The 18990-nt window shown below is 40.6% G+C and overlaps 1 protein-coding gene across 3 annotated transcripts; it reads left to right on the forward strand.

Annotated features, from left to right (window-relative positions):
- Positions 1-4048: 4048 nt before the first annotated feature.
- ndnfl (neuron-derived neurotrophic factor, like) lies at positions 4049-17311 on the forward strand. Of its 3 annotated transcripts, none has more exons than XM_056238887.1 (4): positions 4049-4325; positions 8445-8631; positions 13908-14032; positions 15259-17311. In XM_056238887.1, the coding sequence occupies exons 2-4, from the start codon at positions 8471-8473 to the stop codon at positions 16683-16685; spliced, it is 1713 nt and encodes a 570-aa protein (XP_056094862.1). In that variant the 5' UTR covers positions 4049-4325; positions 8445-8470; the 3' UTR covers positions 16686-17311. The 3 variants fall into 3 exon arrangements, with proteins under 3 accessions (XP_056094862.1, XP_056094865.1, XP_056094863.1); XM_056238890.1 differs by lacking the exon at positions 4049-4325 and adding an exon at positions 7283-7489; XM_056238888.1 differs by lacking the exon at positions 4049-4325 and adding an exon at positions 7283-7455.
- The last annotated feature ends 1679 nt before the right edge of the window (positions 17312-18990 follow it).

Below are 18990 nucleotides of genomic sequence, written 5' to 3' on the forward strand. Positions count from 1 at the left end.
CACGCGTCGCTCGCAGAACGCTGAGGGACCACGTGCTCTCGAGCGCGTCGCTTGGACGCGGGGCCATCCTGGCGCTCTCCTCTCCTTCTTGCCCGAGCGGTCAGGACGACTGCTTGGGCCTCGCCGGGGACGCGGTGGGCTTCCTGCGCGGGCTCCTCTGAGCCGGCCTCCTGTTTCCCGCTCCATGCCACTGGCCGCTTCGGCCTTTACGGGCATCCCGGGCGCGGCGCTGACTGATGCCTGGCCGCAGCTTGAGGTTGACGACCCGAGGCGGAAGACGAGTGAGAGCGGGGCTGCGGCGGCGGAGGCATCGGCGCCCTCCGAGGAATCACGTGACTCATCGCCTTCGCCTTTTTCTGCGTCTCGGAGTATCGCTCGGTTACCTTTTCCACTGCGTCTCCGAACAGGCCTGCAGGGGAGATCGGTGCATTTAACAGCGTCTTCCTGTCCGCCTCCTGCACGTCCGATAGCGTGAGCCACAGGTGTCTGTGGAGGATCACCAGATACCCCATCGAACGGCCAATCACCTGGGCCGAGCGCTTCGTGGCCAGGAGCGCGAGGTCCGTGGCCGAACGGAGATCCCGGATGGCGTCAGCGTCGACAGAGGCGGCGCCCTCCAGAGACTTCAACTGCTTGGCCTGCAGCACCTGAAGAACGGCCATGGCGTGTAGTGCAGAAACCGCCTCCCCCGCGGCGCCGTAGGCCTTGTTAGCCTGGTGAGCCGTAAACCTGCAAGCTCGGGACGGCAGGCTGCGGTCCGAGCCCAGGGCGGGAGCCGACGGGCAGAGATGTGCGGCGACGGTCTCCTCGACAGGGGGGATGCGGAGGTAGCCATGGTCTCCCGCCTCGTCCACGGGGGCAAACATGGCCTGGGTTGAAGTGAGGGTGCGCGCCGATTGCGGGGCCGCCCACGACTTCACCACGTGCTCATGCACGTCGGGAAAGAACGGTGTTCCTCTTCTCGAAGCGGCCTGACGGCGGCTCGATTGGAGGAACCACGTATCCAGCTTGCTCTTTGATGGCTCATCGGGGGCTTTCCATGATAAATCCAATTCCTCGACGGCCTTCGAGAGGATACGGAAGAGCTCTTCCTGCAGGTCCGCCGGGGTCTCTTGCTCCGTGGTTGCCAGAGGAGCGGCCTGCTCCGCACCCCAGTCGTTCTCGGAGGCCGACAAGGACATAGAGTCTTCCTCCTCACTCGCCCCGAAGGACACGAAGTCAGCGACCTCGCGAGGGGGTTGAAAGGAAGGGTCGGGGAAACTCACCGGGGGTCGAACCTCGACTCCACGGCTGGGGGGGCCTGCCAGCAGCACGGAGGCGGCAGCAGGCCCAATCCCCGCAGCAGCGCGAGCTTCATCCCGCCTGGCCTTGAGGGCTCGGAGGGACATGTCCGCACAGAGATCGCAGGACCCTCCATCCCTGAGGGCTGACTCAGCGTGGGCCAGCCCCATGCACGCGACGCAAAACAGGTGCATGTCTGGGGGCACTATGGGGCCCGAGCATAGGTTGCAAACGGTCGCCATCGGATGCTGGAGACAGTTCAGGTATCTCCGGCGCACCTTCAACGACAGCGAAATGATCCAAAGTTTGTAGAGTAGTATCAGCTTTCTAGCACACGATTTGAGCGTGAAGAGAGAGATTCTAAAGAAGGAATTGGCGCTCACTTGCATATATACTGCTACGAGGTGTCAGTATTTGCATATTCGCGTCAATTGGCCAGCTCTGCTGGCGTTAGCCTATAAGATTTCAGCGGAAGTGAAGGATGAGAGGAGTTCCCATATACGACATTCGTAATGTCGAAGTTCCGTAGCCTTGATAGGGAACAGGACAGACATGATTGAAAGTGAACAAAAGAGATAGCATCATATGTAGATAGCATCATAAGCATGCAAAGGCTGTTGTTGACTTCTAAGAAGTCAGCATTGTATGTAGTATTCAGAGATGGTAGATGAGTCAAGATGTTGATTATGAATTAGCCTAAAGTTCTATTTCATTCAATACTAAACTGACAATGACAAAATAGCTGATATTAGGATTCTACACTGTTTTAAAAAATATATAAATTAAAACAAAACCAAAAATTTATCATATGAAATATTACAAGTGAATTTAGGTATCACAGCATTATAATGTAGAGTACTAAATGAATTTTCATATTGAGATTTGCAAAAGATTACAGTTAACAGTGTTATTATATTATTAGTGTTTTTAAAGATTAACTTTAAATGAGTGTTACAGTAGATGATGGATGGCCAGTTCCAATAAAGATACTGAAAAAAAGATTCTAATATTAGCCTCAAAAGGGGTCTAAAATGACAAATGGAATACTCTACAGTTTCGTGGACTACATGTAAACCAGCCATCGCAAGTCTGCAACTACACAGTGCGTGTGTCATTTGGGACAGGGCCACACTTCATAAGCAGCTGCCTGTTTTGGCTGACAGAAGCATGGCAGCTCACTTGTTTATTCTCATTTTCTCACATTTACCCACTGAAAAGAGTAATTTTGTCTAAATGAAGGTTAGAAACTAAGGCCAAAGTTTCACTTTACACATCTCACCACTAATGACCAAGCATTATAACCCATGTTCCTGCAAACATTCTCCAGAACTTATACCGCTGAGAGCGAAAAAACGATGATCAAGGACATGAAATATAATCTCAAGGGTTTTTAGGATGAATTTCCTCTTTCCACATTGGATTTAGTATGACCGTGACTGTCAAGAACATTGTAGGATCATTAGGACTGTGATTGTCAATCATATCAGGTTCCTCTCGTCACTGCTGACCTGATCTGAACCAAAGCCACTGGTGGCGATCAGCCACTGAAATCACTTCTTACATATCTATTGGTCAGGGAAATCAAATCCTGGATGAGCTCTGGTTTTACTTCTGAGCGATGCTGGATCTGGGGCCACAAACATTCATACACACACACGTACACAATGACCAGATGGGTGGAGTGTTCTCATTACTTCAATAGCATGGTTGAAGCACCCATAGAATACATTCAAAAAGGCCCAAGAGACATGCTTAACACAATGCAAATAGCCTTTTTCATTCTGCTGTGGAGGATGGACAGAATGTGAGGGAGGGGTGGAAGATGGAGTGATACCATTGTGTGGAGGAAAGAGGCACAGTGTCGAGTTCTGGAAAAACACTCACAATTACATGTCCATATTCAATCTCTTTGAGAAGAGCACTTGACCTTTAGAACAATACGTACACAAACGCACACACACCCACGCTTCAGGTGTGCTATGGAGGGACTTTATGTTCAGTGCTGATGTATTTATAAATATTGGCCAATATTTATGTATCTATATCTATAAAACAACTTTACAGTAAGTTTCAATAAGACATTACTTTTATGAAGTCTATTTTAGGATAAATCATATTTTTTGTGCATTCAAATATTATTTTCATGTCATTTGCACACATTTCCCCCCTAAATTCACATCACCGTAATGTGACGAGTATAGCCCGGTTCCAGTTATTGTCAAAGGCCGTTCTCATGAATTGAATACACTCATTTTTAAAGAATGAAAGAATAAAATAAAAAAATCTGTAATGTTGATTGTAACGTAATTGAACAGAGTGATTTGGAATACAGTGATTTTTTTTTTAAGATTAAATAAAATATTAAATTAAATTAAAATAAAAACATAAAATGAAAGAGTTATTAACAAATCATTTATATATTTTTTTGCAGTGAAATATGAACCAAAGTTTTATACACATGAAGTATATATATTTTTTTTTACTGTTTATAATGAAGTTTATGGTTTGGGTTTCTATGAGAGTTAATGGAAATCATCTATAGTGTGGTTCCCCAAATGTAATTAACACATCATGCAATCTTCAAAAACACACACGTCCCCCCCCCCCCCCACACACACACACACACTATCACCCTGCAACAACAGTCCTCACCAAGAGACTTTCTCCATCCTTCTATCCATCATCTATCTCTTTTCCTCCTCTTCTCTCTCTCTCTCACATACACACAGCTCACACGCGCATGTGTCTATTTGACTAGCGCGCCTCAGTTATCAGACTGCACTGATCTGGGTCGGGGGGAGAGAAAAGAGGAGAGAAAAGGAGTGGAAACGAGAGAAGAGAGAGGAGAAGGGAGAAAGAGGAGAGGAGAAGGGTGGGAGGGCTTTTCTTTTTTTCTTTATTTCCCTCTATCCTCAGGATACTCCAGCAGGACAGGCGAGTTTCTGTGAGCACCAGTGCAGAAGACATCAGACCCGTTTACTTCTGCTCTTCTTCACCTCTCCTCCTTTCTTTCTCCAGAGTGGAAGTCCTGAGCGCTGGCTGAGGTAAGTACGTGTGATTGCGTGTCTGTGATTACATGTCAGGGACTCAACTGTTAGAGCATGGTGCCAGCAACGCCAAAGTCATGGGCTTGATTTCCAGTGAAAACACAAAGTGATAATGAAAATCTTGAATGCAAGTTGCTTTAGATAAAAGTATTCATGTTTAGTATTTTGGAAAACCATTTTCTTCAATCTCTTTTTTTTTTTTTTACATGAGATGGTGATCATTCTCTGTGTGTGTCTCTTACTCATGTCTCTTTGACCACTAAATATCCCCTAAGTACAGCAGTGAGATAGTGTGTGGTTTGGGATGGGGGTTCAGTTTCATGGAAATCCAGAACGGGAAAAAAAAAAGAAACTCTTCACAACGCAGATGAAAGTTACAATGAATCAAAATATCAGAAAAGAATACGTTTTGGAATGTTTTGTCATTTTTTATTTCTGGTTTAAAAAAAGATATATATAAAAATTAAATTAAAATTAAATTAAATTGTATTTATGTTATATTTTTATATTATGTTTGTGTGTGTGTGTGTGTGTGTGTATAACACAAATTAATAAATATTTAAGATATAACATTAAAATAAAATAAAAATCTAAAGATATAAATAAATATGTAAAATATATATGATAATAAATATAAAACTTACATTTTGTTTATGATAACATATAGTTTGTACATTTGCTGTGGTAACTGCATTACCATAAACGTCTCTGAACTGAATTCAGCTCAATTCAATTTTGAGAGACAGAGACTGAAAGGAAAGAGAGACAAAGCAATTAGTGTTACTTTTGACTTGTTAAAGTCAGCCATTAGATCTTGTTTTCATGACCATAATATATTTATACTCTTCCCCAATCTTTCACTAAACCCTCTTTCTCCCCATCTGAGCACATCTCTGTCTATTTACCCCCCTACGGCCCACATCTTTGCATGAGTTCTCAGTTTTCATTCTATACCATTCAAGTTTGGAGTCCTTTTCTGTCTTTCCTTCTCTCTTTTCTACCTCTCCCCCTTCTCTTCTCTCTCGCTTTATATCTGAATCCCCTGGGAGCAGTCAGGACCCCTGCAAAGAGCATGTGTCACATGACACCCCAGCCACCAACGCCATCAACAAGCTCTCGAGAGCAAGAGAGAGAGAGAGTGTGTACAGTAATATGAGCTTGCAGAACACAGTAAACACAGAGATTGAGAGATAAAGAGAGAAATAAAACTAGTGTGAGGTTTAATGAACGGACAGACTTAGTACTATAGAGACATGTGGAATCAAAAGGGAAAAAAATCAGATATTATATTTTGCATAAAGAAATTAAGCATATTTTAGGACAAATCATATTTTTGCATTACGCCATTATTTTTTACAATTAAGTATTTTTCCCCCACAATTCCCCCATTATCATTACCGTTATGTGTCCAGGCATCCCACTCCGATTATTTGCAATGGCAATTCTCATACTGTAATACAGTATTTTTGTTTTACATTTACATTTTTTAATTGATATAAAATTAAATAGCTTACAGCAAACACTATGGTGTATAAATACATTGAAATAAGTATTCAAATAATATACATATTTTAATCATTTTAAAATAATAATATACATAAAATATTTAAAGTAAAATGTAAATAATATAAATTCTTTTTTTTGCATTGCAGTATCGATTTTTTTTTTTTTGCATTACATTAATGAGAAGTTTGGCAGAAAATAGCATAAACAATTTTACAATGCAAAAAATGGCGGGTTTTTTCATGCCTTTTTTTTTAGTCAAATACTTAATTTGACTTTGGGATGAAATATAACTCAAACATGTTCTTGACTTGTCATGAGATTCACCTGGAGGTTTTATGACCATCCGTCCATCCTCTTTTTCGTTTCCTCTTTCTCATATGTGCACGTGTTAATTCTATTTTTCTTCTACACTTCCTTCTATCCCTTCCTCATCCTGTCTTTCTCTCTCACCTCCTACGCCCTTGTTCGGCTCCTCCCCCCTTCACTCTCCCTTTACCTCTTTTTTTCCCGATCCTCTCTTTCTCACCTTCACTGCATGTCTTATTTTTCACCTTTCTTAATCCCTCTCTTCGTCTTCCTGGACATTTTCCCGCTCCAATCTCGCTCTCTCTCCCCCCTCTCTCTCTCCTCTCTTCACACTTTCCTTGCATCCTTCTTTTCCACCCCCTCCATCCTTCTCTTCTGTTTCTAATGAGGGCCTGTTCAGCAGTCATAATCAGAGCAGACAGAGGTTGGGTGATGAGAGAGCGCGTCGCGTCATCTGATCTACGGGGCAACGTTTCCCCAGCGACAACCATGCGTGTTGTTATGGGGACACTTTTCAGCACGATGGCTTTGATCGCTGCCTCTCTCTCCCCGGGGACGTGAACTCACTTCACTGGGCCCATCAGCTGCAGATAAACACAGATTGAACATCTGAGAGTTTCAAACTTCCTCAACTCTCCCCCACAGACGCCGCTCGGCGGTGTTCAGATTACCTCCAGGTGCTGTTTTGGTCGGTTTTTGTTCTTTTTGTCGATGGGTTTTTATAGTACCAAAGCAGCTAGCTGTTCGTACATAATGAGAAGAGTTGAATTCTATTTCCGTAGTAAACCAATTTGATGTCGCTTGTTAAAAATAGAGATATACATTCAAGTGAGTGTTTGCCAGGCATCGCTGAAGTGCCGTTCTCGTCTCGCAAAGGCTTCTGTGTGGAGTGTCAAAGCAGAGAGCAGCGAGTGTTAGCGGATAGCAAATTTTCTTTGCTCATATAAATAATTCTCTCTGAATAAAGGCAAATGTTTCCTGCTATCAATGAATCATCAGCTGGGATGAGGCTATAACTTTCTCTCCCTCATCCCCTCCCTCCTCTCCTCTTCTCTCTCTCTCTCTCTCTCTCTCTCTCTCTCTCTCTCTCTCTCTCTCTCTCTCTCTCTCTCTCTCTCTCATCTTGCCCTCACAACAGATGGAGTGTGAGAATCAACTGATTGACTGATAGCTCAGTTCTTCGCTTGTCAGCCATAATGAATAACCTTTGTGCTGAATGTCGGTTGAACACCAGTGAGTTTGTCAGCACCTTGAGAGATAAATAACAGCACTGTCATCTAGCACATCAGCCCCGAGTGCAGATCTACCCGAGAATGTGAGTTTTAGCCGTCAGAGCTGGATTTTGACAGGTTTGAGAAGATTTGAATCTTAATTTTAATTTGAAGTCGGCAGTTTATCTCCAACTTTTACATCAAGGACAAGGCAGATGTTTTAAGTATGATGGATTTACTTTTTTGAAATGAGAGATAAAGTCAAAATTCTGCTGAATTATCAGCTCCTTTGAAACTTCCAGATGTCCTCATTTGTCTCAGAGCTTTCATAAGCCAAGGCATGGGACGTTTGTAATCTAAATAGATGGACTGACTGACAAGATATGGTAAATCGATTTTTCACTGCAGTCTGTATAGGCGATGCGTACTTCCCTATTACATATGCAAATAGCAGTGTGTCAAATGAGCAGAACTGTAGTAGGCGAACAATATCTAGAGACTGCATCTGCGGAGATTGTGAAGTGTGTAACCAGGCAGTGGGCCCTGCTGAAAGGACGTCAGTGAAACAAAAATGGCAGATAATTGTGAGTCAGATGGCTTTTTTAAGTGCTAAACAAACATTTACATTTTAAGGCTATTCCCCCAGTGACACGCTGTTGTACCCCTAAAGGTATCATTTGTACAAATTTTTTTTAACAGGGTTGTTAGTATGCCATAGGTCAAAGGTCAGACAGGTCAAAGGACAGTACAACATGGTGTATGTAAAAAAAGTCAAACTTCTTAATCAAATTTATTAATATGAGAATTCAGATGCTCCTTTCACAGTGTCTTTATGAAGGGAGAACTGAGCACAGTAGTTCTATAAAATGTAATTAATACTCGCTTTAAGTTGTCATGAAAATCTTTCTCCACCAAAAGTATTTTAATGTAATAGTTTTCAAAGTTAAACTTAAAAAAAGCATTGTTGTCCTTTGATGTCACCCTTGTGGTTTTTAGTGAAATATTCGAAACTACCAAAAAAACTGGTGGATAAAATGCATTTAAAAGCTCTTACCACTTGTTTACAAATGGCATTCTTTGTTTTCCAGACAAGTGAGTGGCTGTTTGTGTTGGACAAGGATGGCTCTCTCCTGGTGTCTCTGCCTGGCCATGGCCCTCTTTTCTGGTCCCGGCACCATCAGTGCCCTGGCACCTGAAAATGAAGTGACATTACACCCCACAACATGGCTGAGTGAGAACAGGGTCACACCAGTACATCTGCCTAAAGGACGCGCTCGTAGGTAAAAGACACCTTGGGGGTCTGGTGGGAGATAGTCAGACAATAAAGAATTTCCAATAAAGGGAAGATACACTAAAATTGCTCAAGGGGACCAATCAGAAAGGAAAAGAATGAAAGAGAAACTCTGATTGTGTTTGTTTTGAAGCTTCTAACTCAAAAGAAATGGAAGAGTGGAATAGTTTAAATCAACATTGTAGTCCTCCAGAGAGAGATTGCTAATACTGCATAATCACAGCAGGGAATCGACTCGTCTGAAAATCACTGTAAACTGATATCTGTCCTTTAGAGCAGGGGGTTTCAAAAGCCCAGGAGGTTGCAATGGGGTTGAAAATGGTGGGTAGAAAAAATTATACAATATTAACTTAATACAAAATAAATATTCCCTGATATTTGTCACAGCCATGTTTAGTTGTCACTGTCTTGTTTAGTTTTAAAGCCCTATTCAGACGGTAATTGTTTCTCATGGGGTCGTAAGGCATTTTCAACATTTACAGGGGCTAGTCTGTTTTATTGCTGTCCGAACCCAGAATGCCATTGTTTTTCTTCCATCACCCCCGTAAAAATCCGTCGTAAAAATAATGTTGTGCCATCATTTGCCGTCCGAATCCACATCACTGAGTTTACAAGACGAGATCAGTTAAAAATGTACTGTTTAAATCCTTTTTGACCACTGCCAAGCACAGTACGATAACTGTTGTGCTTTGCTGTAATTTGGATGCATTTTAAAATCTAGCCTACACTTTTACTACATTTACTATTAATATTATAACTTATTTCTGCTAATTTCCACATTTTTAAAATGACCTCCATCATTTTGAGGTAAAATACGAAACCATTTTAACTATAGCACGTCTATATTCCTATTTTTAAACAGATTTAAATAAGTAAATAATACATCTTCTATAATAAATAATTTCTTATTATTAAATTAAATATGAATTTATTTGTGTTACTCCAAGCATATGACATTTTATTTACAGCAGACAATCATGGTACTGACCATGTGAGCGAATTCCCGGGTTTGTAGGATCACAAAACTCGCTCCTCCACCGTGAATAAATCGCAGTTTTATCACTGAACTGAAGTGCCATGCAAATTATTTTTTCTGGACGTCCACATGAGAAACATTTACCGCCCAAATAGGGCTTTAGTTTTCATTGTCTTTGTCATTGCCTGAGTTCGAGTTCTTCATTAGTTGTAGTTTCTAATTAGTCCTCACATGTTCCCTGTCCTTCCTCATGTGTATTTAAGCCATTCAGTTCATTGTTTCTCGTTAACTTTACGTTGTGTATGTGTAGTAATCTCTTCGTGAGCTTTAAACGTATTATATTTATTAATTCATCCTGCGTCAAGCATCATCTTTGAATTATCAACACAGCCAATACGTGACAATAATATTATTATTATTAAATATTACACATATTTATAATATTCCCATTTTTCACAGTATATATTTTAAGGGTCAGTGTTGTTGTTGTTGTTTTTTTCCAACTAAAACTGTTAAACATTTTTGGTAATTGAAATAAAAGTGATCTCCTATCTGTTTAATTCTCATTAATGGTCTTAAAATCGTGCCACAGATTTCTCAGTTTCCTCTCTATCAACCCCAATAGCTAAACCCAAACCCAGCAGCTAAAACTAAACTAAAACTGCAGCTTTCTTTTTCCATTAGCAACACTAGCCAGTGAGAATCACAGTGAGAACTGCTCCCTCACCCGTAACAGAGGTGGTGTCAGGCTTCAGACTGAGCGCGAGAAAGAGAGAGAAGAACAGAGTGCGTTTCAATGCACAGGAGCGGCAGGAGCTGCTGATCATAAATCAAATTAATGAATCTATTAAAAGATTGTAACTGTGCCTTCCACACGAAACTCTCACTATATATTGCATTAAAAGGGTATGGGATGGACATACCTAAAGTGTACCTGCCAGTAATCCCTCAAACTAAAACAATGACCCTTTATTTTAGTCAAGGTCAAAGTTAAACTTGATTACCAGAAGAATGAAATCAATATTATGATAATGTGCTATGCTGGTGAGCCAGTGGCATGCAAATAAGAGATCCAAATTGCGTTAAACAAACGCTGAGTCTTAAATCTAATGTCTGACCAATTCAATAGAAAAAATATAATGAGCAGTTGAAGATGCAAACACCATTGACTGAAGGCAGCCACTCAAGCTCGTTTTCAAGGTCAGAGGAAGTGGCGGTTGCCAAATGGCTGGTGTTACCAGAATGCACACAGGGAGGTTCACCAGATTCTGCCCAGTGTGATGTTATTCATGGAGGGGGAGTGAATGTGTTTCCTGCTTGAGCAAAGCGCTCTACAGGGATGGTGCACCTGGCATCAGTTGTGATCTGTAAACATTAGGGTTTGTGGAGATGCATATCTAAACGGTGGTGATGGATCGATAGAAGCTTATCAGAGATCAGTCATTGCTTTTCTTTCTCCTCACCTTCATTAGCAGAGCAACCTGTGCAAACAACAGCAGTCAAACAGTCCCCAAGGAAGCTCTGCGGCATGTTATTTAAAGGCATCATGTTATACACTTTTTAGTAGGGATGCACCAATACCACTTTTACGTTCGTCTACTTTCCACGAGTACTGATATCTGTTTTTTCATTCCATTTTTAATTTTTGAAAATATTGGGCAAACCCAAAAAAATATGAATCAAATTAGTTGGCTTAGCCAAAAGTTATTTTCTGTTATTTTCATGCGTTATTATGCCTGTTACTTTTACTGTTCTTATTATTGCTCAATCATATTTGATCTTTTATTTAATAGCACACTGAATATTTAGAGCTGCTCCAGCAGGGCTCAACCATTCAAGAGCAGTGAGTGATTTTCTCTGTGTTGTTAGATTAACATTGAGGACGAAGACAGCAGTAGGATTATTAGGCTGCTGTCACTTTAAGAGCTGCACGCATCCAGCATACTGTTACATGTGTTTCCTTTTCAACTGTTTATGTTCACTTAAGACATAACTGACTATGTTTCACAAGGATACTTGCCTATAGGGGCATTTTAACATAATTTTGTGTGAATTTGTCCGTTAAAGCACACAAAGACATGAAAGAGAACTAGATTTAATAGGCTATTCATGAGAGGCAGCATTCTGGGCACACGCTTCGGGTGTTTGCGCACAGAAAACCTCTTGAAAACCGCATGTGATTATTGTACTGCCTTCCTGCTAAAATGTAGGGAAGCACTCGTTATACCTAAATCGGTAACACTTTATTTTAAGGTGCTTGTAATAAGCAGTAATTAACAGTTAATAAGACACTTATAAGACCTTATAAGATGCATATAAGATCCATAAGGGTTAATTAAAGGTCCAGGCCCTGAAGAGATCAGGGAAACTACTCCCTCTTGGGAAGGTCAATTTTTAAGGGACTGGGAGTTTGTGTTACCATTTATGTTTGTTCGGCTGTTCTAAAAAGTGCAATGTATTGATACTTGAGAAATTTATTATTTAATTTAATTTATTTATTATCATTAGTTAATGCTTATATGCATCTTATATGCATCGTATAAGGTCTTATAAGTGTCTTATTAACTGTTAATTACTTCTTATTACAAGCACCTTAAAATAAAGTGTTACCCATAAATCATGTAACAGTTCATGTTTTTACTTGTACATAGGATTTAGTTTAAATTCAAATGACGCATGTGTGCTGAGTGAACGATCAACAATCAAGAGCATGCAACAGAAGTGCGCGGTCTCTCTCTTTTTAGGGTCAGTTAACGTTAGTAATATACTCCTCGTTTCTTTGCTATTGCCATATCCAACTGAACTAAAAACCTTCCAGCGATGTCTGTGAAAAAGGGATGTGTGCCCGACAAGCTTACAGCAGCTATATAGGCATAAATATTTAATTTGTTTAACATTTACATTTGTTAAACTATTAATTTGATACATTTACTTCATAGACATCCTTCTCTGATATATCCATTCTGCTTTCTGTTTGCTCTGTTGTCTGTGTTTCTATGTCACAAGCACTGTACTGTACACGCTGCGTGGTATCGGAGCATTTTAATGAGTACAAGCGTAGGATCGGCCCTATACCAATACTGGTATGAGTGTATCCCTACTTTTTAGCATAAATTTTTTTCCCCCTGGGGTCCGTTTAAGTAATATTTAATTTTTTTCCCTCCAAAACAGTCATAATTTTGTTTTAATTAACCACTTTTTTTCACCCTCTCTGACCCTTATTACAAATGAAAATTCTGTCATAATTTACTCACCCTCATGTCATTCTAAACCTGTATGCATTTTTCTTCTGTGAAACAGAAAATAAGGTATTTTGAAGAATGTTGGGAACCAAACAGACCATCGGCATTTCCACTGCATGGAGAAAAAAAAAAAAAAAACTTCTCACAACAGACATTTCAAAATATGTCCTTTTATATTGCCTTGAAGAGAAAAAAGTCATACAGGTTTTGAACAACATGAGGGTGAGTATATGATAACAATTTTCATTATTGTGTGAACTTTTTGGGTCTCTTTAATGTAAACGCTTTCTTTATATAAGAATCAGCCTTATACTCACAAGTAGGTTTGCTGGAAGGTACAATGTAGATGCCAAATGTTCAAGATACAAAGGCATGTTGCTCAAACTATAAAGGTCAGACTGAAATGATCAGGGACTTTGTTAAAATAAACTTCATCTACTCATTTCTAATGTTGAGATCCTTCTGAATAATACACAGAGTGGGTGGACAATTGCTAAATTTGACCCTGGTGTTTAACAATAATAATATGAGTGAGCAGATCAAGAGTTCTGAAAACTGAATAGGGGTTTACTAATAAATATGGGCAGTCATGTGTTAAAGTCTTTGGGTTTCTGATGTCAGAATCATAAATCAAATGATTTTGTAACAAGCAGCTTAATTTCAATTGAGGGTCTTTTATGGAAGCCTGTTTCTGCTTCAGAGTAAAAAATAAAACAGGTATTTTTGAGATAAATGTTCGAATAAGAAATAAAGCCTAATTGTAAGATACAAAGTCACAACTGTGAGAATTAGTCATAATTGTGAGATAATACGTCACAGTTATGTTAAAAGTTTATTTTTATTTTAAAAAGGAATGAATACAATAGAGTAGATTAGATTCTTTGATGAGACACGATTAGGCTGGAACAAATAGTTGAAAAAGGATATTGTTTGACCAAATAATTGATGATTATGGTTCATTTATGGAATATAAAATTATGGACCATTAGACCAAACCATATCATATGTGCTGTTTCTAATACATACAGATATGTATCTGTGTTTCAGACTGTATTTCACACTAAAGAAGAAAGCTGATTTGCTGTCTGTTACTGTGAGCCCCTGTGCAGTGCCCATCGAATGGAGCTTGGCTGTTCGGACCTTGAAGGATAAACCACCTAAAAAAGCACACTGTGAGTTTGTGTGTGTATGCTTATTCATGGACTTGTGTCTGCTTGAAGGTATATTTGTGCATGCATGCGAACACGTACTTGTGTGTTTGGGGAGTACTGGCATAGGCCTAACCAGGGCTAACAAACAACTCAGGGATTTTGTATCCAAAGGGCGGACAGGTTACATCCCTTCAGAGGCTCTAATGAAGAAGCGAAGCAGTCGCTTGAGGCTCACTGATTTAATTAGTAGGTGTAAAACTGCTGTTGTGTTGCTTTAGGGCCTCTGTGGACAGAAGATTCTCCTCTTATCCATCTCCAAATCTCCAGGCTGTTTCCTGATAGAAAGTAAAACATTTTCAAACAGAAACAAAGAGACAACATATGCAAGCACAGTCTGGGTGGATAAACATTAACATCTGTTTCTAATTTTAATGGTACTTTACAATACTTATTTGTCCACAGAAGTAATAGAATAGTGATACAGGTTTAGAATAACATGAGGGTAAGTCGATGACCACAGAACGTTCATTTTCAGGTTTATTTTTTTTATGTTAATTATAAATATCCTGATTTTCATTGTTAATTCATATTTGGGCATGTTAGATGTTAATTTATACAACTTTAAATGTAAAACTATATTTGTATATGTAAAATTAACATTAACCAAGATAAATAAATACATAATGCATTAACTTATGTTAACGAATTAAACCTTAGTGTAAAGTGTTACCAATTTTTTTGACATTATAAAATAATTTAATAAATATTTATTATTCATTCATAATGCTAGACATAGACAACTAAATGCATAATCCAGGCTAAACAAACAATTTTGTTGCTAAATACATTTTACAATTATCTTAATTTATATTTTGAAGACACATCTGCATCATGTTTTAACAGTAACAGAATAATCCTGATACGTTTCTGCACTCTTCTTTCATAATCATGCGCATGTACTGAAATGAAGGGGTAGTCTGGCAGGCAAAGCAGCATTATAAAGTCATAAAGTGACATATAAATCATTTAGACTGTGAACTCAGGGGTCCCCATCTACACCTTTAAATTATTCACTTTGATTACCAAATGTTCTCTCTAAAAATGTGCCGACAAAAGTAATGATGGTTTGCATGAAAAACAGTCTTATGTGTGCATGCGGCATTGCGGCCCAATGTTTTTTTTTAGCTTTCTTTTGATTAGAGCTTTTGAATATGCTTGATCTTGATCTGAAATGCTTCGTTTTTCAGGGGGCTCGAAGAAGAGCATGCCTGAGGTGTGGTGGAGAGGTTCTGGAAGAGAGGTTAGGATTTACACCTACACCGGCAATGCTGTAGACACCTACACCGGTCCTGCCTACGCTCCAGCGTCCATCTACATCCTGCGGCTGAAATCAAACGATCAGGACACGCAGGTGTCGGCATACCTCCACGAAGGTCCTGGTCCTTCGGGGGCTTTCCCGGAGCTGCCTTCAGATCCTAGAGTGCACACACTGGGGGTGGGCATGACCAGTGTCACCTTAAATTGGGCTCCGAGCTCATCCATAGTTGTTAAAGATGGTCACCTGCCACATCACGAATATTGCGTGTTAGTCAACCACAAACACAACTACCGAAGTCTTTGCGCTGCCCGTGAGGAAATCCGAAAGGAGATACAGAGTGTGCAGAAGAGACAGAGAAGGGACAAACAAAGCAAGGAGATTGTGTGGGCAACGCTTAAAGAATGGTGGTGGCGGCACCCGGATACCCTTGAGGATCGTGAATCATCGACAACTGACAAGTTTGAGGACCCTGGATGTGTGTGCAGGGATGTCGAAAGTGTGTGCACGGTTTCGGACCTGCTTCCGGATACACAGTACTATTTTGATGTGTTTGTAGTGGACAGAGTTAACGGCACAAGTGCAGCATACACCGGCACTTTCACCCGCACACACGAGGAGGCTCGTCCAGCTGTCACGTCCTTACGGGAAGGCCAGGTCAAATGGGTCACCCTGAGCGGGGACGCAAGCAATCTACAGGGGGAACAGTTCCGATTTAAACCTCGTGGGTGGCAACAAAATGGCCTCCTTACCTTGCACACCTGTAACGGCACTAGTAAAGTCAAGGTCACCGTCTCTAGTAAAGGACGGACTTTGACGTCTCAGGAGGTGGGACACCAGCTGGCCCAGATATGGTTGCATGGTGCCCCGTCATACCTCATCCAGCTCCAGGCCTTGGCTACAGGTTCCTCATCGTCAATCCCTAAAGGCAATTTCGGGAAGTCCAAATTCTGTCTCAAAATTCAGGCATCATCGGCCTACCACCGCAGAGCTGTGCCAGTGTTTCCCGCCACACTGCAGATTAAGTCTTTCAACAAGTTGCGGACCTGCAACTCAGTCACTCTCGCCTGGATGGGGACTGAAGAACGGAGTCTATATTGCGTTTATCGGAGGCAGATCCCACTTGACAGCAAACACATCTTGACGGATCGCTGTATCGACCCGGAGTCCCGTCCAGCCAATGAGAGAGTCCTCTGTAAGTATTTCCAAGAGTTAAACCCACGTCGGGCGGTCACTACAGCGGTGATCGGTGACCTGGAATCAGGGGTGTTATATGTGTTTGACGTTTATCTTATGAGACGCTGGGGGCTTCCAATTAAGTACCACAGCAAGACTGTGAGAACCAGGAGTGAATGTTAAGTGAGCATCTCAGAATCTTGCACTCGGTGGAGAAGGACTCAATGGAGAGACAATATGCCACAGGGAAGCCAATGTAAGGCCAGAGAGGGAACTGTTGGGGGCCTAGATCTGGTGCGGATGAGGTCAAACGTGACCACTGAAAGACATAAACACATTAATTATGCCAACACAGACACACAAATACAAAGAGAGGTGAGACCAAGCTCACACCAGCAAAAACTAATTTACTTTATGATGTTACCGTATTGATGTTTGTGTTGTTGCTGTCCGTGGTGCCGTCTCTGTTGTTAATTATACAGTATTGAGTGTCTGAATAACAGAAACTCTCTCGTCTCTTACACAAAAGAGGGCCGTGCCAAAATATGCAAGAGAAACAGCCGGAGGGCTTTGAGCACCAGTGCTAACCAGAGCTGTATCAGATCTCTCAATCTGCCACCAGTATCAGAGAAAGACACCAAGTATGGGAGCCGCGAGAGAGAGCGAAACGAGCTGTGTGAAGTCAGTGTGTTGATTATGCTCTGCTAAAGCATGCAGCAGGGAAAACGAGTTAGCAGTTCGCTTCGTTGTGTGTGATGTGATTGTTGTGCTGCGCTTCTGCGCACTAATAAAAACACAATTACCAACCAGACATGAAAATGATCTGTGGATGTGTCGCACTTTGACATTCTTCAAGGGCAATGGCTGTTTAATATAACTGAATTGAGGTTATACACATGAAAGCAATTCAATGAGATGTTAGTAGTAAAAAGGCGTTCACCAGTCTGTGACGATACGAAAGTCTCACAATCAATAATATTGATTATACAAATAATCGGCAGACATTGTGAGCTCCTATTAAGTCTTAAAACTATTTACAAAGAACTTAGTTTGGATGCTGTAGTCCGATAGATATCAAAAGCACTCCAGTGGCTCCCTCTGCTGTCCAAATTAGGAAAAAACACTGGAGAGCTGCTGGATGTCCCAAAACAGTGGTTGGGATTTTGATCCAGTGATTAGAATCTTTTGAGTCGATTCACAAATAGATTCGTTCAGTGGCCATTTCTACAGGTAAGATTGTTACGCCTGTAGTTGGCAACAAGTCTTTTTAACTGCATGATCATCAGTCAGTATGTACTTAATAATTCTTCTTCAGCCTTTGTCTTTGCTGCGAATGAGACTGACATAAGTGGAAACAACAGAATTTACGGTCTGTTAAAACAATTCAGCAAAAAAAAAAAAAAAAAAAAAATTTTTTTAATTATCAAAAAAGTTGTTTATATAGGCAATTGTGGTTTTATTGTTCACTTGTTTACCCCACAGCTACACCAATAAATGAAAGTAAAATATAACGATGAAGGTATAATATAATGAAGGTTTGAAACGAACATACAAAACCACTGCAAGATAAAATGTGCAATTGAAATTTGGACTCAAAACTGTATAGTAACTGTCTGAGATACAGCCACATGAATGTAGTACTGTTACAATGTCAAAGACGAAAAGAAAAACACTGTATTGTTCAAATAATTACCTTTATTTTTTAAATTGCCATTCTCAATGTTACAGAGGTAAACATTTAAGGGGAATCTTAGATACAGCAGTGCTACACCTGCCAGGAGCTGTCACCTCCACATGCACAATCACACACACTCCCATCCAGCACTGTCATCACCAGATTCAGAGCAGATAAACCATTATTTCCACGTATGAAACATCAATATTGCATCCATATTTAAAAGACCAGCATGGTCTGTTGATTCAGGTGGCATGGCTCTTGAAATCTGCCCACTCAAATCAGAAGCAATGAAACTCAAGACAGTAGAATGTCTACTGGAACTCTAGAAATCTCTGTCGAATATAGAAACTCTAGAAGTCAAATATGGCTACAACTTCTTCAACTCTGGATTGTCCTTGCCGAGCTGAGCAAAGAATATTTTAATCTGTCTTAGAGGCGGAGGCGTTAGGCTGGGGTATGAAGAGATGTCTTTCTGTGACATCCCTTCGGTATGGCTGTAGAGGAATCCATCTCTCTGATCATCAAACATTATAATGGCCTGTACACTCATAATACATGCTTTGAGCTTGGTTACTCTCCAGATAAACAAAAAAGGTCGATTAAAAGCAATACTCACTCACTGAGATCAACACGTTAATCAAATCTGAGAAATGCAAATGTTCAGTTAGAGTCAGTACGATTTCATTAAATGCTGTTACAGTGAAGCTGCCACATAAACATTACAAACCTGTAAGAGCCACATTCAATATCTGCCAGTAAAACGGTACGTCAAAATGTGCTTTACCAGTCAGTGTTAAATATTTAAGGATT

Source organism: Rhinichthys klamathensis, unplaced genomic scaffold (assembly GCF_029890125.1).
Source record: "Rhinichthys klamathensis goyatoka isolate OS25496 unplaced genomic scaffold, OSU_Roscu_1.1 h1tg000547l_1, whole genome shotgun sequence".
Classification (NCBI taxonomy): Eukaryota; Metazoa; Chordata; class Actinopteri; order Cypriniformes; family Leuciscidae; genus Rhinichthys; species Rhinichthys klamathensis.